Genomic DNA, 27580 nt, shown 5'->3' on the forward strand with positions numbered 1-27580 from the left:
CTCATGGAGCAAAACTCCTCTAAAAAGTTAGCTGTGAACTACATTTAAGAATTTAAGAAGAATCTGCTGGATCAGACTAGAGATTATGAAAGCAAGCATTCTGTTCTCACAAGGTCAACTACATGCCCCTAGAACCAGAGGGCAGTAGTACTTATGTTCCCCAAGGGACTGGTGTAGTCAGAGACCTACTGTTTCTGATGCTGGAAGTACTATATAGCCATCATGACTTTTAGACTTTCATAGCCATATTTCTATTTACAGAAGTGAGCACCAAGGAATTGCCCATCTGGCGTGGTGGTGGTGGGGAATGGGTGAGCTGTTATCAGCTCAGAGGTTTTCAAAAAGCAGCTGGAGAGCAATGTTTATGCAGTTATTGGATCAGGACTGCACTGTGAACTGGGTTAGAAACCTTTGTTCATGACCAAGTTCTTTGCATTCACTTTCTGTTTTCAGTAATAACTACTGACCAGTTCTATCTGAAGATTCCCAAACAGGATGGTCCTCTGTATTTGATATTCAAAGGTATACTACTTCTGTTCTTGAACTTCTGTTCTGTTTCAATAAGACATTAAATCGGATGGATTTAGACCCCATTATATTTGTTTTATTTCTTTTAAAAGTCATCTGAGTTAGCAACCATCTTCATTTCTTGCAGTCATACATTTCTTATGGAGCTGCCTGAAGGATGCAGAATCTTCCATAAAGCATAGTTCTAGAGTTCCTAGTACCAATGAACCACGGGAAACTAGATAGTTAGGAAAGTTTATTTACAAAAGTATGAACCAGTGATCAGAAGTCAACGTTTCATTTACCAGCAGTTTCTTCTCTTGTGGAGCTATGAACATGCAACACCGTTTATTATTCAGTTTCCAAACTGAACATCTTCAAGCATTTAACATGTGCTTAGTCATGTGAGGAATCTAAAAATGCATAAATGTGGTATACAATGGCCAACGCAGTTCATGGGAAAACTTCATTAAAAATATTTTTTAAAAAGCAGATTAACAGTGTGCAAAAGGCTGACTAGCTATTCTCCAAATGTTTGTCAAACACTTTTAGTTAGGGACATTCTGATTTATGTGCCAGGGTGACATGCCACATTATTCTTCTAAACATTCTCATTTACCTGGAAGCTGAACTTTGGAGAATGCTATATTTAGGGCAACTAAGCTGGTGTTCAACTAAATATTAGAATGTGTTTCTCCAAAGGCTTACCTGTAATTGGGGAAGGATTGTCCTGTTTCTATGAAACATGTATTCTCATTTTGTTTACCTTTATGTCCCCTTTGAAAGACTTAAGGCCACTCTTACCAGACAAGCTGCACAAATTCTAGAGCGCCTTCTCCAGTCTCAAAAGCTATATACTGTATTAATATATTGGGCATTTTTGCAGCCTTCGCTTTTTTTTTGTCCCTTCTAGCAAGCATTTCATTAGATATACTGTAAAATTATACCTTGATTTTAAAAAGAATCTGTTCACAGGTGTATTATTCTATGCTGAAGTTAGCACTCTAAACTTTTTAACTGTATTTGAATATATGGAATACTGGCCTTATGAATACTTCACCACATATCTAGAACATTAACCACTCCCTTTTATATCTGTTCAGGAGTGATATGGCTTTGTGTCATTACCATAATTAGTTTGGCACATAAAAGGTGAATTAAGAGCCCATCAGAAGAACTTCCTGAAAATCAGTAGGTATTGATTACAACCTATAAAAGCTAGTTATGTCAATGGTGTCTGAACCAACATGTCCAAAGAAATGGAGAAAAGCTGTGTTCTTCTGTTACTTATGTTTGGTTCCAGCTCAGTCACCTAACCTTAGCTGAAATGAGTAGATGGGACAGATGCTCCATGAAAGTTGCCTTTTGTTAATTTTTTCAAAAAATCTTGTAGAAAACACATCAAATCCTAGAATCAAATTACATAGTCCTCAGTATTATACTGATGGCTGGATTTTTTCCAATGCAAAAATTGTAGACAAGACAATTTATATTTGAGTGCTTTATATTAAAATGCTTTTCTTTTTCTTAACCATCACGTTAGGAGGGAAAAGATATGGAATTCCTTGCCTGCCTTAGTTTTTACTATTTAATGCTTGCTGTCACACAACCGTTGTAACTCAGATTTTGACAGAACCAAAGAGTAGAGTAGAATCATTATTAAGATCATTTATAAGCATCCAAATAACTGCTTTTCCAAGGAGCTTTACCTCACTGTGGTAACCTACCAATTTACAGTGCAGTTCAAACTAACCTTTCCAGCTGCAAGTGGGGTGAATTCTCTTGTGCCAGTACCACCCCCTGGGCTGGCTAGTCTCAGATGCTGACACAAAGCCATGCCAGCTAAGGGCAGTCAGAAGAGCCAAAAAAAGGGGGACATACATGGAGAAGAGCTCAGTTGCACCAGATCTAAGCCCAGCCCAGACTCGCAGCCACTGCGCCAGCACAAAGTTGGATCACAGTACTTGTAGTCCTGCGCGATTTTCAACATTTCTAAGCTGGGAGGAACTGGCATCAGAACTATCAGCCATCATGGCTAGTTAGGATTGTTCCCTTACTAAGGATGTCATCCAAGACGTGAAATTGTTGTATGAATCTGAGTTGATTAATTACAACGTCATGTGATAAAAACAGTACATGCCCTTTCTTTCATTTAAGACAATGCACATTTGTATCGTGGCATGTGTTATTCTTGAAGAAGGCATTTCCTCCTTTCTAGACACAGGAGGGATGTCTGTTTTGTATGATAGCCATCATCTACAGTGTTTCAAACATTTTAAAATAATCTAATTGTTAAAACCTTAATGATCGATCAGTTAGGTGCATATATTAATTGGTCTGAATATTCCTAATGATTTAATCCAGCTCATTAATCAAGTACATGCTACAGCTATCCATTTTAGCCTCCCATGACTGAAAAACATAGGAGACCCAGTTAAAACGAGAAGAAGATGAACAAGGCTAGGTTAGGCAACATCTGTTACACAGTGTATTCACATATGGACAATATACTTATTAAATGGCCTGGGCCCAAAGACACATAAAATAGTAACAACTGCCACACAGAGAAAAAAAAAGCAGCTAAGATGTCAGTCACAACAGCATTAACACATGCAAATACCACATCATATATACAGAAGTTACAATTATATTTACAACCTCCTTGGCATTTGAGGGGCCTTACCAGAAACACAACAGCATGATCCATTTAAGAATTCCACTCTCAGAGCAACACTGTTGCTGCAGCCATGGTGTGGGGCTGAGGGTAACATATGAAGGACTGCCCAGTCCAAGTTTGATTCAGAAATAAAGAACCACAAGGAGGAAGATCAGCAACAATGATTTGTAGTGCCTGAATGGCATGTTCAGCAGCCCATATGCATATAAGTCAAATGGACACTCAAGTGAGAGGCATTATTTAAGCAAATTTTATAACTTCCTACATTTTGCATCTGTCTTTACAGTACATATAAACAGACATATGCAATTTTATGTTCTGCTTTGTAGTATGGTATGCTCTCCTTTTTAAATTATGTTTAAGCAGCTGCCCTACTACATGACTGGAATGTAGTTGCCAGTCATTTGCATTAGAACCATGCAAGTGCAGAAATGAGCCTAGAGGAAAGTGGCTGGCTATGTTCATGGCCCATCTTGTTCCATGCTTCATGCAGCACTCCACTGAAAACTCTGCTGGGGAGATGTGAATTTAAAGGACATAAAGCACTTACATGTCACCAAAAAAGGAAGGTATGCATCACTAAAAAGGAGTAGAAAAGGGGACACAGATTGGCAGGAAATTGCATTTCCAATTTATATGTACCAATGCAAAACAGAAATGACTTCTATAACGTAAGTAGAATTATGATGCATCTCACTTGAGTTAGGAAGATTGTGACTGGTGACACATAGGCTTCCTTCAGAGTCTGTTGCACAGATGGATGTGGAACATCAGGGTTCCCAATCCCCCTTCTGCTACTTGATCTTTAAATCACACTTGGACTGCAGAATTCAAATAGACGACAAATGGACGATTGTGCCTTGGCATCCCTTCAAATAGTGGACTGTCTTTCCTAAAAGAGGACACATGGCTACCTTTTTTTAAAAACACAAGAGTGCACTGTCATAAGCAGTCTGGCCTTAAGTAAATCTGCTACTTGGCTAATTTTAAAATCAATCTTTCAGGAGTTTTTTTTTTTTTAATCTGCCAATGAACAGGGTTTCTCTCTTTGCTGCAGCAGTACAACTTAAGGAAAAGATTCTGAAACTGGGGGGGTGGGGTCTGGAATGATCAGCAGTTCTTTCAAATACAGGTAATCTGGTGCTCCTAACTGCACATAAATATGAGGCAATACTGAACAGATACACATGAGGAAACAGAAAATGGAAAAAAAATACAAATTAATTTCTGCACAGAAAGACCTAAATCATATTACAAACTAAAACCTTTTTCACAATCTCCAAATAGCAAAAATAAATTTGTTCTTTTGTTCTTACATTCTGGACCTGGAAAATGTTCTCTTTTCTATAAAAAAATGTAAACTATGCAATTGAGTCCTTTTAACAGTTTCTTTGTGCCTTACACACATGAAATGTTTTCAAAAGGAACCCTTTAAATGCAAAGAGTGAACAAGGCTGAACCACGTTTACAAGCACATGTGTTGTAAGAGATACACATATCTGAACTGGCTAGCATCCCTGACAAGCGATGAGTCTTCATCAGACCTCTGTGTGTCTACATAAAGCAAGCGGTGATGGTCTCTTTTCCTCCTCTTCATAGTTACTGGCAAAAAAATAATGACTTTTACCTAACGCAGCAGCTCTTAAAGCCTCTAAAGAGAGAGAACCCTTTGACAGAACTCTATCTTTCTTGAAGGGGTCCCAAAGCAGAACTCCCTCCTTGCTTTTTCTGCTGGTTGTCCAAGTCCATTGAACTAAGGGGGGACTTCTTCTCGCTAGAGCTTTGTAGGAATACTGTTCATCTTACAGCTGACAAGTGGCTGACAGTCACTGTTTGAGAAACGCTGAATGGCAGTGGTTACTGATAGTTGTAATAAATGCACCAAATCAGAATTTCTAGTAAATGAGTGAATTGCAGGGAAACCAGCAATTTCTGCATATTGGATCACTTTTAGTATCGACCCTGTCCTCTCATTAAAAAAAATAACCACAACACGTGTATATTCTTAAGTAGGTGACTTAAACAGATTCTTCTAGGTTTGGCAAAGTTAATGTTGATCACATGGCATTCCATAGCAAGGTTGGGAATTGATAAGCCTGACTCCAACAGGCTGAAACAAGGAGGCTCTCATCACCTTCACAAATACAGCCCAGATTGCACAGATGAGTTCACTGGTAATTAGTGGTAGCAGAATGGGCTGGTTCCATTCCCCTTCAGAAGAGCTTGGTGAAGGGTGATTTGCTTCTGCTGAGGATCCAAAGTCACCATACTTTGGCTCAGGAATGAATTCCCACCTGCAATGATGGCTGGGCTGAGAGGATGGTTATGGCCCTCCCTATAACCCTTATGTAGCTTGACTTCTATTGGTCCAGACCACAGTGAGCTGTGGTTATGGCTGATGTTTGAATCAGTGGGTTGCAACTGGTTGGCAATCCAGAATCAAGCTGCAATCTGAAACTGGTTTCTGCAGCAGGTCATGTGCACAAACCATGTTTTGGTTTACTGTCTGAGGGAAGCCACTCTGATTCATCTTAAGCACTTTGCTGAGTTAGTCACTGATTCCCCCCTCCCTGCTATCTGCTTATGGCACATTTGAAGTATTTATTTCAAAGCTTGATCGCTTTGTTCTAGGAATGCTGGTGGAAGAATGTTGCTCCCTTGATATGGGAGGCTGCTTTGAAATGATCTCTTGGTCTCTTTCAACTCTACAGTTTGCACAACAGCCACCCCTAGAGTAAACAGTGGTCTGCATTGAGCCAGATTTAGCCTAGTTGCCATGAGGCAAGATGAAGTGATAGATTTCAGGAGTGATAACCCACTAGATCGCTACTGTTTGTTTCAATGAAGTATGTGCAAGAGGTTTTTCTAATGGGTTTTGGCCTTCGTTAATTAGTGGCAGGCAGGAGCAACATTTGATTTTTGCTCATCAAGTACTATGTTGTGGGCAGGCCTTGCCTGCCTCAGAATTCAGAGGAACCTGAATTTGGAGCTGTGTTTATAGATGGCTGAGATGAAAACAAAGGGTGTTGCACTGGACTGCAAAATTCCCTATGTGTGGACTGCTCCTAGCTATGCTGGTAAGATTTAGCAAAGCAGAGAAAGGCCAACCCTCATTAGCAAGACCTGACAGAAAAGGATCCTATTTGTTTTTCTCTATCTTTGAAAACAAAAAAGGGGGCAGGGGATGTTAAAGGAAGACTCATAGTGGTTTCACATAAAAGCCAAATTGACATATATGGTATATGCACTGGCTTTACATCATTAAATCAATATTATTTCTTTTTAAATAGAAAACATCAGAATGATTCATTTTGTTTAAGAAGTGGGGGAAGACAGAGGAAAGAAAGAGTTAGGGTAACGGAATATGAGTAGCCTCTTGCTAAAGACTTTCCAGTGTCTTCCCTTAAGACCAGTGAATTTTCTCAGGCTGCTGATGGAACAGCTCTGTTTGACAGGGAGGCTGTTTGCATCCTCAGAGGCAAGGTTAGTAGCGTTCTCCTTCCACTCGCTTCTTGCGAACTAGAAAAAGAGAAAAAGGAGAGAGAGGGGTATGGGAGAGGAAGCACAGCTTGGTATCAATATGTATTTTTCTAATTTTGGATCATTTTTAAGGGTAGTTAATAAACAGTTGTCTTGCTGCTACTGTTTTAAAAAGATCCCTTGTGTCTTCTAGAGATTTTGGGGAGCAGTAATTATTCATATATTTATTTAAAGCATTTATAGCCCTCCCCATACAATATCACAGGATCCCAGAGTGGGTTACAGAGCTGTATAAAATGATTTTAAAACATAAGATGCTTAAAACAATTTAAAATCAAACAGCTTAAAAGCACAAAATTAAAACCATGGCAAAACCTGTGCGGGCTATGATCTTCAAAGACCAAAGGTTCTAGTCCATAATGTTTTCACTTGGGACCAAAATGATGGCAGTGTTAGCACCAGTTGAGCCTCCACAGTTGGAGTTCTACAATGGAAAATGCTCTTCCCATGTCTCCCCGTAATTAGCTGTTCTCCATGGAAGGACACAGACGAGAGTCTCCCCAGCGGGTCTATATAAAGGGCTGTGTAATTTATATATTGCATGCCATCAAACTGCCAAGACAATCATCATTACACACAAACTCATCTGGTCTTCCCTTCAAATAATAAATGTCTCCCACAGTTAGTAAGAGGAGTATTCCTGTCACTCCAGCTCGAGCCACCTATTTCTACACTGTCTCTTCAGGCTATACACATTGACCGTCATTACTGGCTGTAGCCATTAAATACATGACATTTTTCTGTAGACCAAGCAAAGCACATAAAATACCTTTCCTTAATGGTGTTTCTTTTGTCTGAACTGTGGATCTAGCTGGTGCAGTGTTTCCACACTTACACAAAGTGGTGGTAACTCTGAATTAAAAAGTACTTCATTAGCACCATCCTGCTCATCCTGCTAATAACATTGTTCTCACTGAGAGCTAAACCAGACACTAGCTTTGTAATAAATAAAGGATGTTAAATCATTATCCCTTTAGAGATGAATTCTTTCACAGCTACATCTTGCAAATGAAGCCTGTGGTTACCCACAATGACTAATTGCCACACAAAAAAGCAACTTGCATAGCTAAGAATACTTTCAATGGAATAAAACACATAATTTTTACCATTTACATGAACTCTGCTTCTAATGATAGGCTCACAGTAAAATCTGTCTTGACCCTGTGACTAATGAAATACTGGAAAATAATTTTTAAACCTCAGAGTGGTTTGAAAAAGTCATACCTAGGTCATTGTTTTTTGTGATGGCTGCTGCTACCCTGGTTCTTGGGCCTTGTTTTGTAAACTGGTACCCAAATTTGAGGATCTTTGAGTTCTCCTCCAACATCTGAGCAATCTCCATCTCGACTGCTGTGCCAAGCTGTTGCCTCTAAGAAAAGGAATGAGGATGAAATGTTAATCTGAAAAGAGAGAAGGGAGAAGGGGGGCTGGCTGATACACACAACATCAGTAAATAAATACATACTATCAAACAGGAAAGCAAGCCTGACAGATAGAAAGACATACTAGGGACCAAGCCTAGGAAGTCAAGATGGCCAGTCTGCCTTCAAGTCCCAGATACACTCTTATGATTTAGTCTCCCTCAAAGAGGGTGCATAGGGTCAGGCAAATGCTCAGCCCCTTGATACAGCCTCCCCACAGCCCCTCATTTATGACTGAACCACCAGAGAGTAAACACTCCAAGACAGAGCTTTCTTATTGTTCATTTCTCTGGTTGGCCCATTTGGGAGATTAGATGGAATTTCTGGTCTCATCCAGCAACAGAGTTCTGAACATGAAAACTAAATAATAACTGAGGAATATTGTTTCTTTACATATTCCCAATGAGGGTCTATTATGATCTCCAATTGTTAAGTACTGAGGGAAAGCACAAGTCTTTTTTTACCAATTCAACTTCTGCCCAGAGAGTTTCATTGCCTAGTGTGGAGCAACACATTTTAATGTGTCAAGCCAATACTTCGTAGTACCCTAGCCCCCTTTCCTTACCTGATTATCAATTTTGATCTCTGTCAGTGTTTCATTCCCTTTCAGAGCATCAACCAAAGCAAGGATGCCAGCCCCAGTAATGAAATTGGATTCTATATTTAGACTTGTCAGTGTCTTATTCACTTTTAACATATCTGCAAAAGCCTAAAAGGTTGAAAAGAGTGGTGTGAGTTAAGATCTCAAGATAATCTCTGATACACAAATCAACATATATGCATAAATACAGAGTATAGTTCCACTCCTTCTGTGGGCTACTTAGCTAGGAATTCATTAGGACTACCTTGAAGAGTGTTTGTCTCATGATCACATACTTACATATTTCACAGAACAAAAAATGGGTCACTACATGTTTAAGAACAGCTTGTGCTCAAATAAATGCAACAGCTATATATACTGTTTTTCTCTACCCTATTTTTATTTCTTCTTGGTGTTGTTATTATATTATTGGCTTATGTTGTGCATTGACATTATATTTTAATGCTGTGATACATAATATTTGAAGAATTATACAAATAAAAACAAAAGCTGATTTTAAGAAGACAGTGACGTAACTAGAGGCTTCAGATGTTATCTGGAAATAAGTCAAAGATGAAGGTGTGTGACTCCAGATGCTTGCTTCTGCATTCTTCCAGAGTGTGAAACATATTTTCCCGCTAAAAATAGATTGTTCAACTTACGATTGCAACAGGATCATTGCTCCGAGTAGCTGCCAGGCTGAATTTCTTCACATGTTTATTGGTTTCCAATGCTTTTGCAAACTCTTTCAGTGTTGGAATTGGGATGTTCTATATTATAAAGAAAATACTGCATTCACTAATTAAAACTGAACTTTAGTCCATCTCGAAAGGGGACACTAGAAATTGAACACCAGACACCACTGTTGTACATTTTTCAGTCTGAAAACTGCCCTTAGTAGTAATTTGACTTCAAGAACAACGGGTGTTCCTTTTAACCAGATTTGGGGAACTTGTTGCTTCTTCCCCATAATACTGATGCATAAACAACAGTTCTGGAGGACTAGTCATGTTTGTAACTTTTAAATTACCCAGTAAAAATATTACCCACTCTCAAATTTTGTTACTACTGATGGCCATGTAGCTATTCTGATTTTTTAACATTAGAACTCTATAGATATTATATTGGATCCAGATTTAAGCATACCAAGAGTAGGCTCATAGCAGTCAGTGGGATTTTAATCTCATGTGGCTTGTTATTGCTTTAAGTAAGACTGCTTGCTCTACACATACGTAGGATGGAATCCAGTCCATTAGGTTTTAGTCTTAAATACATTTATTCTGTCTGAGATAGGAAACTAAATATTTGTCCCCCAAGAATGCCCCAAATAGTCAAATATGATTTCTAATATACTGGACAAACTGAAATTAAAGTTGGCCTTAGTTCAGCCCAATCCATAGTCTAAATATTGGGAATTGGAAACTGGGAGTCCAGATGGACAGGTACTGTTCTATTTATAACTTACAAATTAAACGACAGTTGTCACACACGTCTCACCTGTTGATTAAAGTCAGGGCATAATTTGAAATCCTAGTGTGATTGGCAACTGACTAATCCTGTAATCTGAATGCACTATTCATTGATATAACTAAATTCTGCCTTTTCACTGTAAAATAGCATTCAGGGTTGTTAATAATATTCAAGAACACAGCATAATATTAAACTAAAAAGACAAAGTGCAACAAGTAAAACTAACAAAATTCTTGTTATACTATAAAGACTGATTATGTTACTTTTTAACAAGCTTCAAAACTTGTTGTTATTGTTTTCTGCAACACATTTTTCCTGGAAGTTGTTACAAATAAATTGGAAGCAGCATAAGAAACAGAATAGCAAAAACCCACCTAAACAAAACTAAAAAAAGAGAAGAGGTGGAGAATAGTCAGATCTCCGACAGAAGAGAATTCCATAACAAGAATCTTATACCCATTTTACTGGGAGTTCATGAAAGTTGACTTTGTAGGCCTTCTGACTGGTCTTTTAAACATTGCTTTTCCAATACTTTAAATACTTTATGAGATTGGAGCTCAACACCTTATGAAAATGGCCTTGTTGCTGACATATTAACTTCACTCACACTAGACAATTTTAATGTTGGGGAGCAGTCAGACATCCAACCCTTGTGTGCTCACATGGTCTGTTGAACATTTAAAGGGGCTCTTTGTATCTGCTGTTCCCTTTCATCATAGAAATGCTTTAGAAAATAAATTTCAATGGCCTAGAGATAGTTTTCAAATATCCATCATGTAGCAATGGGATAATGAAACGAGGAACATTGACAGGAATACCTTTATGTTATTCAGATTAACTTCCAGAAGTGTAGGATCATTTGCTTTAATCCTCTGCAGTGTGGCTTCGACATTTGTTGGATTAGGTGGTTCCTCAAAAACTGGCTTGACTTTTTCACCCTTGACCACATCTGTGGGGTAGAAGGCATAGGATGGATGGATGGATTGATTTAAAATACTTTTACCCCACCCAACTCCTTAAAGTCTAGCACTTTGTCACCTCTCCAGAAGTACCTTCTGTCTCTGGCATACCAGCTCCCAGAACACTGGAGCTTCTGGGCCCTGGTGGCCTCTCCCAGGGCTGGAATCAGACCAAACAGACACCAAGGTTCTTGTGCTTATAGGATCTTTTGGTTCAGTTGAGTTGGTTTTGGCCAGCTCTAGAATGTCAGACCTTGGCCGGCTCTTAAATAGGATGTAGGACAGATGTCTCTCTTCAATGGGGAAAAATGGGAATGAGTGCCAGTTTTCTTGTATGAATCCATTGTAGGTGCAAGGTATCTGTCTGTGCCCTGGGATCAAAGGGGGAGTGGTCTGACAAGGAGTGAGTAGCTAACCTCTTTGAGTTCTGGTTTGCTTAGGACTTTAGAGCACCAGGTATATACCAAATGCACATACAGTAAAATTAAAAAAAATTCTACTATTTACTAGAGGTTAATTTATTCTGAGTTTAAGTCATCCTGAAATGTATCTCAAAGGCTTTCCTAGCCAGGATCTGATGGTTGTTGTGAGTTCTGTCCTCTGAAGATGCTGGCCACAGAGATGAGCAAAACGTTAGGAAGAACAACCTTCAGAACACAATCAAAGAGCCCGAAAAATCCACAACAACCATCATCCTGAAATAACTTTTGAACTATGTTTCAAAATAGCTGTGGCTCTTATTTATTTGGCAGGATTTGAAAGCTTATCAACATTTCTTACATTTAAAAAAAACCACACCTGAACATCTCCCTCTCCCCCTGGTTTAAGAGTACATTATTCAAACCCTCATTGAGGGAGCTGTAGAAATGGGGGTAGGAGTGGTACTGAAGCAAGGTCTCCCCTAATCCAGCCGCTGCAATATGCTGCTTCCTCTTCTCTGTCCTCCTCTTGTGTAGCCCCTCCTGGTCTGCTATGTCTTAAATCTTATTTCTTTTGTCCCAGGACTCGTGGAATGCATTCCTTCCCACCTGATTTGCTTCAAATTAAAAAAAAACAAACAAGCAAACTACTAATACAACTAGCTTGGGAAAAATATTGTTTTTGGAACAAAGTTGTCTGACAGAGCAAATTCCTAGTGGCTAATTCATGCTCAGCACACCCACTAAGCTGAAATGATAGAGTTTTGCAAAATAATAAAAATAATCACAGAGGGACATGAATTAGCAACGTATGCAGTTTTATAATTACAAAATACTTGCTTCTAGCTGGGAAAGCAAAAAAAAAAAAAAAAAAAAAAAGCCCAGCCTCAAGACAGGATTAAATGTATGGACTTTCTCTCCCATGGGCATCTGCATCATAAATGTGGGAAGGCAACTGGAATTAAGATTAATCTTGTACAGAGCACTCACTAATACACACAAGCCCAGATCCAAAGAGAGGTAGAATGAAGTTAATGAGACTGTGGTGCAATCCTATCCATGTTTACACAAAAGTAAGAGCAACTCAAGAATGTGTTACACTGAGACCTACTCTGTACAGGCAGCAGGATTAGAGTAAGGAAGCAGTAAAGAGGATTGCACTTCTTTAAGATTGCTGATGGGAAAGATAACATTTTTTTCACGTGCTACCCTCACTGGAAATTGAAGGGGAAATTAAACATAACATAATACAGAGTCCCAGTGTGTACATTTGGATCTTATTTGCAGAATGTTCTCCAGGAAGGGTGTAGTGGGGAGGGCATTACAGATGGTATTGCTCCTATATCAAATATCTGAAAAATCTTAGCAACCCAAGAGTTCTGTCATCTCATTCTAATGCATGAATAGGCAAATACCTATTTCCACTTCATATAGTATTCCCTCCAAATGTGGAATTTTTTAATGGTTTGTGCCCAAGCCATTAAGACATCTGATGTCCTGCTGTCTCTCTGGTGACCAAGTTGCCCCCTGTGGTCTCTGCTTGGTTTGGAAGCCAAGGGGATATGTGTCTACTTACTTTTCACAGTTCCTTTGCCATCTTTCCCAATGGTTCCCTCGTCAAACTTTGGATTATTGACCAAGTTGTGGACCCCAAGGACAGCTAGCAGCACCAAAAGAAAAACAAAAGCCACCAGCAGACGTGAATACGTTGAAACATTCTTGCCCCATGAAACAAGTTGCACAGGCTGAAAATCAGGTAGTGATGGTTTTGTTTGTTTGTTTGATTGATTGATTGATTAACTAATTGATTGGCTTGGTAGAGTCAGGTGGGCTCTTGAGGTCAGTTGACCAAGTCCCAAGTCAGCTTGTGATGCAGCCCAGGGCAATATAGCCCCCTTTTGTGGCTCAGTTTGGTCTGTAAAAGTTGTGACATACAGTGTTAGTGGTATAGGATGTAAGATATAGTACCAGAGCCTGGATACTTGCATTACCTGTTCAAGTATTACTTAGTTTGATAGTGAATATGTGTGGAAATATTTTGCTGGAGTGATTTATTAGTTCCTGTGAATATGACCACTGCAGGAGCTCATTCCTCCCTAGTGTATTCTAGCAGCAGAGTGTTCTCCTGTCCTCTGTGACAAAGTGCCCTGGCTTCCTCTTAGCAGACAGCAGACCTTCTTGGTTCAAAACTGTGTCCAGTTCTGGTTAGACCAGTTGAAGGAGGATATAGACAAGCTGAAATATGTACTGAAAAGGAATGGTTGAGGGAGCTTGTTTTCTGCTGCTTGAAAGGGTAAGTCTTAAACAGATGGTTTGAAATGACAAGAACTAAGTGCCTCAGAAAATGGTGTCAGAGATTTTTAAGCAGAGGTTGGAGGGCCATCTTTCAGGAAGGCTTTTACTGTGGATTCCTACATTGGGAGAGGGTGATACTAGGTCCCTTTTGCACTCCTTTTCAACTCTGTGATTCTGTCAAAAGGAGAGAGGTCAAAGTGAACTAGTGAAACACCATATATTGCATCTGCATAAACCCAAGACCTCTGGATGCATGCACCTCACTTGCTCAAACAGCAACACATGGAGACAATCAAAGGTTGAGGTGGGCTTGCAAAGAAAATGGAGCAAGGAATCGGGTGGTGCCCACTGGGGCAAGTCAAACAGCTAGAGAGTTGCTAAACAGAAATGGCGGCCAGGGGAGAGGAGAGAGGGAAGTGTCTGTTTTAAGAGAGCAACAAACCTGCGAGATCATACAGCTCAGTATCAGAGGCACTGGCCAAGGCTTCTTCCAGTTCTGGATCCAGAGTCACTTTTTCCTCTGTGTGAGTTTCTCTTGGTGTCTCTTTAGGGACAAACACCTTTCCTTTAAAAAAAAGGGAAGAAGCTAATTAAATACAATAGTGGCAACACAACTATCACTGTAATGCAAAGTGAGGGTCCTGTGATCTTCCAGATGTTAGATTTCTCGCTGTCAGGAGCAATAGAAACTGTAGCCTGGAGCATTACTGATCTCCTTCCCCCACTCAGTTATTACTTTTAGATTTCCAAGAGATGCCATCTTTCTACTTCCTTCTTAAAACTCCTTTTTAAATGCCTTCAGCAGTCATATATTTTTATCCTTGTACAAAGGACTATCTATCTGGGTTCTAACAATGCAGCTTTTCAAGCACATTATAACATTACAGTATATCTTGACCTGGCTTCTTCCACCAACATCATCTCTGCTGATTTGGAAGATAGCAGAGGTAGGACAAGGCTGAGTGCCTTGTGATAAGCCAAATTATTTCAATTTCCATGTGATGAGCCAAATTATTTAAAAGACTTTTCCAAGATTCTGGCACCTCTACAAGAAGTTTCTCTTTGTAGGAACATTCCACTGTTCAGCAGCCTGGTTTTTTTGTTTTGTTTTGTTTTTAGTCATGTTCTGAAGAACTGTTCCCACACCATCTATTATTGTGCATTGATAGCTGTAATTCCATGCACTCTCCATCCCACAGAGCAACTCACATGTGTTTTGTATTGGGATTAAGCTAAAATAATGATTTCCCCTCAAACTAAATACAGAAATAGATACCAAGTATAAAGGAAATGAAAGACACTGGAGGTGTGAAAGAAACTCACCAGCTGCTTATCTCAGGTCACTGGCGCTATCCCCTGCTTAATGCTAGAGCAGCAGTGGAGGATGCAACTACCGCCTGCCCAGCACATGGCCTCCCATCCTCTTCAAAAAAGCCAAATCAAGCATACTTGATTGATTTCAGCTCATGATATTTAGCTGCTTGTATTATTTTTAGGGAGGTGATTCATAATTTCCAGACTTAGGAGCTGGCAAGGCAGTGATGACTCCCAAAGGAATTCATCAGTTCTAATGCACCTCCCCATAAGCACAACCATCTTTCCATTTTTAATGCCTAGCAACGTGTACAGTTATTCATGTCTTTATCATTCAGGCATGAGGGCTTCCCCATCTTCATTATTTTTGTTATTCAAGCCATCCTCCGAGGAACTTAGTGTGATGCATCCTTCCTTCTCTTCCATTTTAGAACAACAACATTGTGAGGCAGGCTATGTTGAGAAACAGAGTAACTGGCCCAAAACATATTACTTTTGAGCAGCTTTATAATGGTTACATAATGAATTATTTTAGAAAAGTAACTTCCCAACCACTGGAATGAATGTGTTGGCTACATCCTCTCCTATACAGGCACATAGGTCACCTCATCAGTTAAGGCAGTGGCCCCCAACCTTGGCCTCCAGATGTTCTTGAACTACAACTCCCAGAAGCCTTCACCACCACCTCTGCTGGCCAGGATTTCTGGGAGTTGAAGTCCAAGAACATCCGGAGGCCCAAGGTTGGGGACCCCTGAGTTAAAGGACTCTTTCTATGCACAAAGAAGCCACCCAAATGACTTAGAACCCTCATTGCCCAGGGTGCAAAATCACACACATGAATAGAAAAGGCATCCTACTCCAGATGTTCATAAGGCAATAGGAACTGTGAGGAACTGTGCATGGCATGGGGACAGGGCCCAATGTGCTTGTTCCTGCTCCTTGCGTCATTGCAGCTGGAAACCTCTTTCAGGTCAAGGGCCACATGCAAGTTCTCAAGGGCCCTCTTCTAGTGAGGGGCAGTGTCAGTGCTAACAGGAGGAGCCTGAAATACGAGCACATGTGAACTTGCAGCTCTTTCTGCCAGTGACTAAGAATGAGTGTGTATGCATGTGTGCAAAAGATAGGAAACTACAAAACGATGATATGAGGGATCCCAGGTGGCTGACTTCCATTAGGCAGGCAGTCTATCTTGTATTTGGTCTTTTCTTTTTGCCTTCCACCCTTCCCAGCATGAGATAGCTCAGGCTTGATTTGATCTAGGACTCACTTGTTCATCTTTCTGGCAGTCCAGAGTAACTGTTAAGCTCTCCTCCAACAAAATCATTTATTTTTCCTGTCAAAAAGCTACAGTTCTCAACAAATGTGAAATAGTCCTCCCTAAGAAGAGGTGGGCAGCTGATAAAGCAGGCATCAGATTCTTTCCTGATTCTCCCATCTCCCAATAAGATCTTGGAATTCATTCCTTCTTTTCTCTGCTCAATATCCTCCCCCGCCCATCGTGCCTCTCCAGCATATTCCACAACATAATCAAAACCATACTCCTGGCTTGAACATATGGGAAGAATTACCCCCAGCCACTGAATTTTCATCTTCGAGCCAGCTTTTTGTTCACAAGTTCCCTAGTGATGTAATCTGTGTTAAACCAAAGGGAAGGAGTGACGTTAGATTGAGAAAGTGAGAAGCAACTAACCGACACAGGCATTTCTAGGAAGAATTAGAAAGATTAGATTTAATATCACACCTCCAGTATTCTTTCCATCTTGCTTTCCATCTTCCAACCCTTTGAAAAACTGGCACTCTCTCTGAAAAATATGCCATCTGAAAATGGGAAGGGGGTTATTTATAACAGTGGATTTATGTAGGCTTCTGTTTCCACCAGTACCACTGTTCCTTCTCTGTCTAGATGACTGAAGGACAGCTGGTCTGAAACTGTCTCTTTCTATTCACCTGTTTATTAGCTTTCCTAGTGAACCTAGCGGGTGATTGTCAGTCAACATGGTTCCTTTTTCCTATAATGCCTGTCTCTACTTCTTTTTAGTGACTGAGTCTACCAGACAGCTCTGTTCCAAGGAGAATTGGGCTGCTAAGCTTTCCAAATAATCATCATCCCCCAAGCATTTATGCAGTGGGGTCTGCCAACATAAAGACTGTGGTCAGGAACACCACATAGCTTGGATGTCCCGCCAGCAAAGCTCATGCCTGACCCTTATGCAATGATTGTAACTTTTTGCCAGCTTTGAATGAAAAAGCTCATCTTGTGTAATGACTTGGAGGGTTTCCCACTCCTGAACTGATTTGTGCAGCAATGGGTTATCATAGTAGCAGCAGCAACATGGACTTTGCAGGAGACATACTGCTCAGAAGGGTAGATGAAGGAACTAGGCAAGACTCCATCTCAGAAAGCTTGAAAAAACCAGCTTCTCCAGTCTGACTAGTAATGCTGTCATGGCTGGAGCAAGGTAGCAAACTTTGCCTGAGGAAGCAAGTCACTTAAACTGGCTCCACATTTTTTGTTTGGGTCATACTGTTGGTTGGAGACAGCCTAATATATTAGGATTCATCTCCTTTTACCTTGTTTGAAATTTAGCTGACTGAGAGCATTTCCGATGAACCCTGAAACAAGGGAAAAGAGGATGCTGAAAAGTGATTAATCCATGGGCTTTCAAAGGGATTTTCAAATATTCACCAAGAGTATTTTGAAAACCCAGCTGTTTTGAATACATACTAGGGAAAGGTGGGTGTGAAGAAAAAATATACTGAACTGAACATATACATATATAGGCATCCTTCAGTCTCGAAAGACTATGGTAACATGCTCTGAATCGAGGAGTGTCCTCTCCAGAGCATGAAGCCCAGGTGTTACAAAACACAGACTTATTGATGCTTTCCACCTCAGATCATGCCCTGGTCTGTGTAGCTTTTAGCCTAATGAAATACATTGCATTGTGGCCACAAGGAACCTTATTTTCTCCACCCTGCCCTCCCCCAACACTGGACGGGAATCTAGCAAATTCCCTGTCTGGATCCCATATGCTACTGGTAGCCTTTGTGTGGCTCATGGAGCACAAGTTTCTCAAACTTGCTCCAGATCTTGGAAAAGTTGTATTTTTTTAACTAAAATTGCCAGAATCCTCTCATAATCCCATTCTGGCAGGAAGATTCTGGATGTTGTAGTCCGAAAATAAATAAATAAATGATTTTTTTCAGACTCTGGTCTGCTGTTATTAAATGTCATAGTTGAAGCCAACAAAGACAGCTAAGACAAAACAGCTTTTGTTCTAAAGAGAAGACCATGACAAAGAGCTAGAAGGGATTTTGCAAATCATATTTTAAATGCTGTAAATTGGCTTGATATTTCTGTGCCAGGTTGATGACACCAAGAGACTACACATTTAGAATAAATTCTTCTATACATCAATCTCCTTATTTGATTCACTCCTGAAGAGAAAACAGTTACCTTTCTTTTCTCCTGTGAAGGGCACATAGTCGTCTCTGTCCTTGTGCTCCAGTGCTTGTTTCTCCAGGTAGGACAACAGACGCTCTCTGTCAAATGGTCCTGTGGCTGGTTTACTGGTCTGATCCTTCTGTCGGAAGCCAGCAGGCAAAAGTGCATTCTGCCAAAGGGGAGATAGGAGAGATAGAGGAAGTTATTCAGTATCTGATCATAATAGGGATTATTATTGGGGAATGTTTCCTTGGGATTTTTTTATTTGCTTAGTAGAAAATTCCTGTTTCTTTGATTCGGAGAAAGAATAAGGAAGGAGAATAGTCACACTGGATATACGTCATTTAGGTCACGTATATTATTCCTTATAAACTCGTCTGGAGAAATAGTACGCAGGTAAAGATATATAGATATGGATATAGATATATAGTCAATCCACAATGCCTGTCTAGACAGCGGCTCATGTATAATTTCTTACATAACATACACTCAGTTTAAAAATAAGTAAATAAGTAATTATCTTAATAGTGAGATAATTAGGTTTGATAGAGCTCTTGATAAATTACCTCCATTGAGCTGCCACCCATTACAGATATTTTATTTTATTTTATTAGATTTATACCCTGCCCATCTAGACCAATTGTCTACTCTGGGTGGCATTACAAAATTTTAAAACAATAGAACCAATAAACATGCAAAAATTCAAGATGTGAAAATATTGTGTCAGATGGTTCTATCCCAGTCAATACCAGTTTGCTAACTTGAGGAGACAACTATTATCTTCATTTCACACAACGCCCTAGACACTAGGCTGTTTAGAAACTAAATGGGAAAGCAACATGGCAGATGCGATAGGTGATTTTTGAAAGGAAGTTCAGCATAGGCATTCAGAGCAGTGTTTTTGTTTTTTCTTGTTTTGCCTCCCTCCATCCTCCCAAATTCCTACTGGTAGTAGAGCTCAGGGAGGGGCACAGTTCTGTATATTATGTGTTGGACATTTGGAGTGAAAGAGGAGTGGAGTCTAACAGTAAGGTCCGTCAGTTCTCCCTCAGAATGCCCTAGGATGGTGCAACAGCTAGGTTATTCAGTCGTAACGGTTTGGTTGACACCAGAATGCAGCTGTAGAGGAACTTAGTTGCCATTGTTACCCCAAAGTATGTCCCCCCACAAAGCACTAAGTGCAATTGTGAGTCCAACAAGAGCAAACCCATCGATTTTGTAGGATTTACTTAAATATGGAGCTAAAGAGTCCCATTCATTCAATGGGCCTATTCTAGTTGGAACTGATAACTGGATTTAGTTCAAAGTCATGGGAGCTGCATAGCATAAATAAGAACTCATTGATTACTGAAAATCTGCCCCTCCTGGTAATACTATTGGGCAGAAGTGTGTTTCAATAATCAAGAACTTCTTCTTTGTGCCCCACAGCTTCCACCCAAATAAACAGATTATTTGCAACGTAAGCAAGCCATGGAAAGACAGAAGTTTTTGATTACTGAAAACCTCCCTCTGCCAGTGATGTCATCAGTCTTTCACAGGTATAGTTACACCAACAAGATTTTAGCTTTTGTGTTCATTTTATATGTTTAAATTCAAGTTTCATGAAAAGGTCAGTGTGCGGTGCTGCAAGCTAGAAATCAATCATGGTCTTGTAATACACACCTCTGGATCCAGATCATCAAGTACACTTTCGAGCTGTTTTAGTTCATCCTCAGAAAGTTTGCTGAGAATTTCATCTTCGTTGATGTTCTTGTATTTCTCTAACTCTTTTTTGAATGGCACTGACATGGTTCCTTCTTGACCCTTAAAGGTTACCTGTCAATCATTCGAGAGTCCGTCTTCTAAATCCCTGGAAGAAAATATGATTTTTCAGCTATTTGTGATATGTTATCTTTAGATGTGGTAAAGGCTTGTAAGCAGTGGGACAGGCAGATCTTTAACATCTCTAGAATGTTTAAAGCAAGTTGTATTTATTATTTAGTTGCAGTTCGTGCAACAACCCAGTGAGACAGGTGAGGAACTTGAGACTCTCCATGTGTTGTTGAACTTGATTTCCAATTATCTCCCACCTTTGGAGATGTTCACTAGGGCTGATAACTATACTCCAAGAACATCTCAAAGGCCATCTGTTTCCCACTGTTGCTACAATAACTACTTTGCTCTATATCCAGGGCTTAGAAAATTTACCTTTTGGACTACAACTCTCAGAATCTGCCAGCTCCCCCCTCCCTATTTTTTTCCCTATTGCAGATGGCAGAAAGGAAGAAGAAGAGAAAGAATTGTTTTTAGGCCATTTCATGAGTTCACTGCAGAGGCCAGATTGAAACTGGGCCTGTTTGGTTTCATAGCTCAGCTATATAGCCGATAGGTGACACCAACTCTGAATGCCTTTTTAAACAGCTAAAATAGGAGTAGCTGCAAAGCTTGAAGTGACCTTGAACCTCAGCCATGAAAGAGGTTTGTCAGAACTATGGAAGCAAGCAGAAACTGTGTTGTGTCAGAGGGGATTGCCAGGTCAACAACATCCCATCCTCTGCAATTTTGTGACCACAACCTGTGGTCTCTTGTGATGTCGTGGGATCAGACCCTTTTTACATCTTAGAGCATGGCAAGCAAAGGCTGGAACTGCCTAAGGCATGCTGTGCCCTTGCTGGCACTAACTGGGTATGGGAGGAGATGGCTAATGTCTGGATTGTAAGTCATCTTGCACAACAAAATCAAGCTCTCTTCTTCACTCTGAGATTTGTCTCTGAGGAATTTGGAGATGCTTATGGCTAGACTGTAACCCTTTTTGTTGTGCTCCATTTTACTGAAGAAAATCCTAGCCTCATCCCACAGCAGCTTTGAACCAGTAGGAAAAACAGTTCTGTACTTCACAGTCTTCCACCATCTTCCGGTTTCACACTTGGACTTCAGTGCTTGTTATTTAACAGAGTACCCTGTTCTTTTTTGTTTTGCTGCACGGATCTTCAAAATCCTGGCAGGCTGGCAACCCATGGAAATCTTAATAGATGAACAGAGTTATGCAAAACCAGCCGCCAAGAAGAATTAGTATAATCCTTTGCCATTTTCTGCTGCTAAATACCAGCATTAGTTTTACAAAAGCTGATTTGATCCACATTATAGCTAACACTCTACACCTCTAAATATATCTATATTTTTCGTGTTAAAGATAAATATGCCAGAAATCCTGTATGCAGCTATTAACACATTATACTTGAGAAAGGGGAAAGACTAGATGGTTCAGAATATCCATGAAAACATCTAAACATCAAGATAACTGTGAATAAACATCAAACTGTTGGTACTCTGGCCAAGACTCATTTACAAAGCTCTAAAAACACTTTGAGAAGATTAATGCTTTTCAGAACTGTATTAGAAGATTTGCAAGTTTTCATTACATTTTAATAATAGCGCTAAATAAGTTAAAAGCAACTTACTATATTTAGCAAACCAAAAGAAAGCAAACACAAAGATATATGGAACCAGGGTACTCACAATCAGGGTGGGCTTAGATATAGAACTAAACTCTGGTTGAAGTTGTGTGAACCAGGAGCAGTTTGTGGACTGAAGTGGAAGTGCTTCATCCCCAAAATGTACAGCTCCCAAACCCATCATGATAACTAATGATATGAACAGAATCCAGGCTTCTAGACTCTTCCCCTCACCTCTTCCTTAGCACCAATCAGATATTTTTCAGTTTTATTTTCAGCTAATCATGCATTACTATCTCCAGACTTAGATTTGTAGTTAGTTGTCTTTATAACTTGGAGCCAAAGTCCCCAGTAGGACACCCTCCAAACAGTGTTTGACACACCCATTTTATCTGACTTTGGATCTAATATCAATCTGAAAATGGAACCGGAAACGTGAGGTCAGGAAACCAGGGAAATCTTTAACAATATTGAGTTAGATGGCCCTGGTATAAAGCAGCTTCTTATGTTCCTATACAGTTTGGGAGTCAGTTAATAGGACTGGGTGACACATGAAAAGTAGATGAGAGTAATCAGTTTGCTCAGATCGCATTCATTCAGAATTCTCTATAGGTGTTAAAAGAGACTGTGTGATATACAGTAGTAGATAGAGGTTGGACTAGGAATCAGGATATGTCGTTTCAGTGGAAACTCACGGGAGCTAGCAGTGGTAAACCACTTCTTGAACATCTCATATACCTTGGAAAAAATAAAAACAAAAATGTTGTGGCACCTTAAAGACTAAGTCCTGTATTTTAATGTGAACATTTGTGGACAAATCCACTTCAGACATTAAAATACAGCAGTTAGTCTTTAAGGTGCTGCAATGTTTTAGTTTTCTTTATTTTTTCACTTTGTTTTGATTTGGCCCAACATGCTAACCCAGTCTACCCCAGTTACCTTTTAGAACCACCATCAAAGTAACCTGATGGTACATAACAAAGTCAATATAGCACATTCCTTTTAAAAAAAAATTACATCCATTGATCAACTGCTAAAATAAATATTTACTTCTTGAGCTCTTAGGAAATGGTTATGTTGTCATACGATTACAATCTTCCTTACCTTGCTAATTGAATTCTCCACCCTTAGCTTTACGCAAATAAACCATGCCATGCCCAGCCTGAGAGACTTCTCTCTCTGCAACCTGTAGTGCTGAAAAATTTCAGTAATCAAATCCTCCATTCTCTGTCTTTGGGTAAGATAGTTCCAACCGCTATGCTTGCTCAGGTAATGGGGTTCACAAGAACAAAGCAATCAGGAATGCAGTAGGGTGTCTGTGCCATTACCAGAGCCATGCCACCAGATAAGAGTCTGAAAATATAAGGAGCTGTATTGATTTTTGTGTGAGGGGGTATGTGAGTGGTCGAAATGACTAGATAGGCGGGGTATAAATACAATAAATAAATAAAATAAAAAATAAAAATAAAATATGTTTGCCACCTCAAAATACATTGTGTTACTAAAGGAATCAATCACAAATCTCAGAAGGAAGAAGGAAATTGGAAATGGGCAAGATGGCAACATCATCTCTGTTCATTAGGAAGTCTCAGTGCTTCAGTCCTGAGGGCCCGGTCTCCAGCCAGCATTGCTTCAGTGGATATCCACATTCCTTTATCTAGAGATACTGAGTAGCATCCATAAATTATGTGCTGTATTCTCGAGATTTGACTTCTGTACAGTGAAGGGAGAAGTAAAGCACAGATGCCACCAGTGGTAAATCACCTTGGCTATATGTTTATCTCGAGGGTGAGAAGATGTAGGGGCAACCTATCCTTTGACTTAGCTGAGACCTCCTGCCCAGGGTGGGTTTGCCAGGTCGTCAGCCTCCCAATCGGTTCAGTTTGCTGTCAGGATTTGGAATGAAGGGCAGGCCTTCATCTTGTCTTTTCCTTGATGCAGCAAAATGTCTTGGGCTGAGTCTGGAGACTCTTCTTCACTCACACACTCCCGTAGCAATATTTGATGGATATTCCGCTGATGTGGTGGATATTTTGAGCTTGTGGATTCAGGTTAGCATAAGCATCTGTTGAATGGGTTTGATTTATTGCAATCTGCACAGAGGCAAACTAGTACTAAACGTATTTGATTAATCACTTGTAAATCCCAGTGATTTGACAACAGGGCTGTGTGTTTATGTCACATACAAGAAGAGGCATGATCCCTGATTTCCAGCTCTGGTGGGTGAGGTACTGAAATTTCCATCAGATTATTATGAAGTTTACATCATAAAAACCTCTGAGTGGACCAACCTCTTCAAGATATCCAAAATACACTCATGTTACACAGCTTAAGCAAAAATGAGCAACAGACCTTGGATGCTTATTTTTAAATGCTAATTACATTTATAATTCCAAACTGCAGCTTCCAAGATAGTTAATGTCACATTTGCAATGTGTAAGTAACTCTTTACCTCCCCATTCTCAGTACAGTATTCCTTTTCCACTGCTGAGTGAAGCTATACCCTTATAAATATAAAAGTAACTACATTTTAAAAGATAGCTATACTGCTAGAGGAGAGAGATTAACTCTAATAAGAATTATAATGTAATGTAGTTATGCCTTTGTTCTTGGGAAAGGGAGTTAAGTACAAGAAATTAGTTCTTTGCAATAATTTCCTTCAAAGCTCTGATGATGGAGGGAGAATTGCTTTCTCTTTCCTATGAAAATTAAGTTTAACCCCACTGTAAAAGACATCTGCCCCCTTGATTCCAGTCCTTCTGTAATGCATCCGCTCAATCAATGCTTTGCTCTTCATTTGCAAAGACAACCCTGTAACTGGGGATCTATTTATGAACATCAAGCTCACACACTTTCTTTGATCCAGAAAAGATGAAAGAGTTTGATGGTGGGAAGGAATGGCAAAAGAAAAAAAATAGGAAAAAAGCACATGCTCCTTTGATGTGTGGGAAAACCTCCCATAGAACTGTCCAAGAAGAGTCATTTGTAGGTTCATCCAGTGAGGGAATAGCCGGCTTCCCTTTAATATCCCACACTAAAATGAAAGAGTGCTAGATAATAGCAGCTGACAGGGGAACAAGCACTTAGAAAGAGCAATTCACCAGTAGCAGTGTTACCTGTGATAAGTTTATTTTTGTTCTACAACAAGGGTGAGACACATGCATGTTCCAAAGGCAACAACAGGCACCATGAGCTCTTATGTCTGATGAAGTCAGACCATGTCCATGAAATGTCACATTAAAAAATCTAAAAGTCTTTAAGGTTTTTTTTTTACTTTTATTACTATTATCATCATCATCATTATCATCATTATCATCATCATCACCACCACCACCACCACCACCACCACCTGTGATCCATGAGGCAGTGGCTTACTGTACCTGAACACACGCCTGCTCTGAATCGGGTATACCAAGATGAGCAACTTGTGACTACACCTCCCAGTAGCCCTTGCCAGCATAGATACTGGGGAGGGATTAGGGGAGTTGTAGTCCATCCCTGTTGGACACATTTACCTTGGAGAAAGTTCCGTTGACTCTCCTCTCATGACCTTTGCCTCTGAGCAAACATGCAGAGATGGCACAGCACAGCTGTCTAGTGCTTGGGGAGTGCCCAGCATGGTTTCCTTTGGTAACCCTTGTCTGTGCATGGAACTTGGAGAGGGTGTTCTAGCTGGGCCGTGCCTTCCCCCAAACAGTATTTCAGACAATAACTGTGTCCCATCAGAAGGAACCCTTGTTTCCAAATGCAATGCATAGGATTGTTTGAGTAGGTTTCTCTTTTTGAAACTGAAGCTTCTGTTCTTTCTGGCATGCCTGCTTTGGCAGCCACATCTGGCCTAGCGCCTCTCCCTTCCACTCAGACTCTGGATGACACAACCACAGCTGGATATAGGAGAGGGTGCTTGGATGGAAGGAAGCAGTACAATCCACTCAGACTGGCTCACCCCAATCATTCTTAATCTTTTTTCTTTTTTAATCAATCAGTTGCATTAAATTCTTTCATTAAAAAAAAATAACCAAAACAAAGGAGACCAGAGGGTGATAGGGAAACCAATATTTTTTTAAAAAAAATTGTATTCCAGATGTTTCTGATTTTAACATGCCTCACCCCTAGACAACTGTCCCTCTTTTAGTCCGCTCTGTACATGGAGAGAGGGGAGACTCCCCAAAGCCAGGCAAACCTGCAATCCATAGGCCTCTCCTAGGGATTGATTGACCACCATTGCATTCAGTGGGACTGGCGTTTTATGCACTTGCCCTCTGGCTGGTGGTGTTTTGCAGCAAAACCATAGGAAGACGTCTGTGGATTTGCCGCAAGACAGCAGCAACCGGTAGACCGACTGCCCCACTAGAAAAGGAAGACAGCCCCAGCCACAACCTGCCCTTCCTTCGGAGCAGAAGATGCAGAGGAAGGCGCTGTTAAAGCCTGCATCCCATCCCTTAAGGCACAAGCACCTGCTACAGGAGAGGGGGGAGGGAGGGCGTTAGCATGATCAACCCTCCCCAGAGTCACTAAGCAAAACCTCCTCCTGGGCTCCGGATGGAGCAGCAGACCCCCACGGAAAAAGAAGGGAGGGGTCCCCACTCCCCGCAGCCTCCCGTGCGCCAAAAAACCGGCGGGGCGGGGGGTCGGTTTGGAGGCGGGAAGAGGATGCTGGGTGTAGGCTAATCATCAAGATCATCATCGCCATGTACTGTTTTCCCCTTATTATTGCGGCTATTTTCTTCTTCCGCAAGGCAACCAAGGTCTTCGAGCCTGCGTGTGCACGCGCGTGGACAGCGAACGGGAGGGTGGGCGAAAAGAGAGAAAGGATCCTTTTGGCCACGCGCGTCTTTTCACGTCCACCAGCCTTCTTTTTTGCCAAAGCGTCGGGCAAGCCCGAGTAAAAAGGCGCTCCCCGATCCGCCTGCCCGCTTTTCCTGGGCAGCAGCAGCGGACGCTGGCTTCGCTGCAGGGAGCATCCATCGAGCTCCCCGGATACCCGAGAAAGACGCGGAGGCGCAGCCGGGAGGGAGAAGCGATGCTCCGCCGCAGGGAAGCCTCCTGCTGGCCGGGGGAGGAGGAGGAGGAGGGCTGGCGTGGATGCCCCACCGGTTGGCGGGCTTGTGCGCCTTGCGCCAGGAGGCTGGCCGGGGGATGCGCTGGCGCCCCGTCGCTCTGCTGCGTCCAAGCCTCCAGCCTCCGGAGCAGATGGCGCGGGCGGGCGGGTGGCAAAGAGACGAGCAAGCCAGGCTACCCGCATCCTAGCGTGGGAAGGGGAGGGGGATCGGCGCAGGCTTACCCGGCAGCAGGCACCGCGGTCCTGACTTGTGGCGAGGTGTGAGCACGAGTCCGCCTGCTCGGCTGGCTGCCTTTCCTCGGTCGTACGGATCCAGCCTTTCCTTTTCCCTCCCTCCCTCCCAACCCCTTTTAACACACACGCACGCACGCGCGCGCACATACACACACCCGTCCAGGGACTGTCAACAGGCAGGGCTGGCGTTCCCTTTTCTCCCCGCCCATTCGCCGCCGCTTCT

General features: G+C 41.1%; 2 protein-coding genes across 3 annotated transcripts in view; one reads left to right on the forward strand and one right to left on the reverse strand.

The window, feature by feature from the left end:
* LOC110077225 (tropomodulin-3) overlaps positions 1-27580 on the forward strand; it is a 60539-nt gene that overhangs the window by 7514 nt on the left and 25445 nt on the right. Inside the window, exon 1 of one of the 2 annotated variants that reach the window (XM_078381022.1) lies at positions 20147-20165. The exons of the other annotated variant lie outside the window; for it this stretch is intronic. The gene's annotated coding sequence lies outside the window, so the exon portion shown is untranslated. Of the gene's footprint in view, positions 1-20146; positions 20166-27580 lie in introns of those variants that run through there. 2 annotated transcript variants of the gene reach the window in all.
* On the reverse strand, positions 747-27541 carry LOC110077226 (tropomodulin-2). Its single transcript, XM_020790057.3, has 10 exons — positions 27346-27541; positions 20290-20476; positions 18640-18796; positions 14311-14433; positions 13150-13233; positions 11014-11144; positions 9388-9495; positions 8711-8854; positions 7949-8093; positions 747-6703 (listed from the first exon to the last, which is right to left on the reverse strand). Exons 2-10 carry the CDS (start codon positions 20413-20415, stop codon positions 6669-6671), a joined length of 1053 nt encoding a protein of 350 aa, XP_020645716.2. The 5' UTR covers positions 20416-20476; positions 27346-27541; the 3' UTR covers positions 747-6668.

This window comes from Pogona vitticeps, chromosome 12 (assembly GCF_051106095.1).
Source record: "Pogona vitticeps strain Pit_001003342236 chromosome 12, PviZW2.1, whole genome shotgun sequence".
NCBI classification, from domain to species: Eukaryota; Metazoa; Chordata; class Lepidosauria; order Squamata; family Agamidae; genus Pogona; species Pogona vitticeps.

Coding starts and splice junctions, on each gene's coding strand:
- LOC110077226 (XM_020790057.3), bottom strand. CDS start 20,415: ATGTCAGTGCCATTCAAAAAAGAGTTAGAGAAATACAAGAACATCAAC. Junction 11,145..13,149: donor TGGCAAAGGAACTGTGAAAA/GTAAGTAGACAC, acceptor TCTACCCCACAG/ATGTGGTCAAGGGTGAAAAA. Junction 6,704..7,948: donor CACAAAAAACAATGACCTAG/GTATGACTTTTT, acceptor CTCTTTTTCTAG/TTCGCAAGAAGCGAGTGGAA.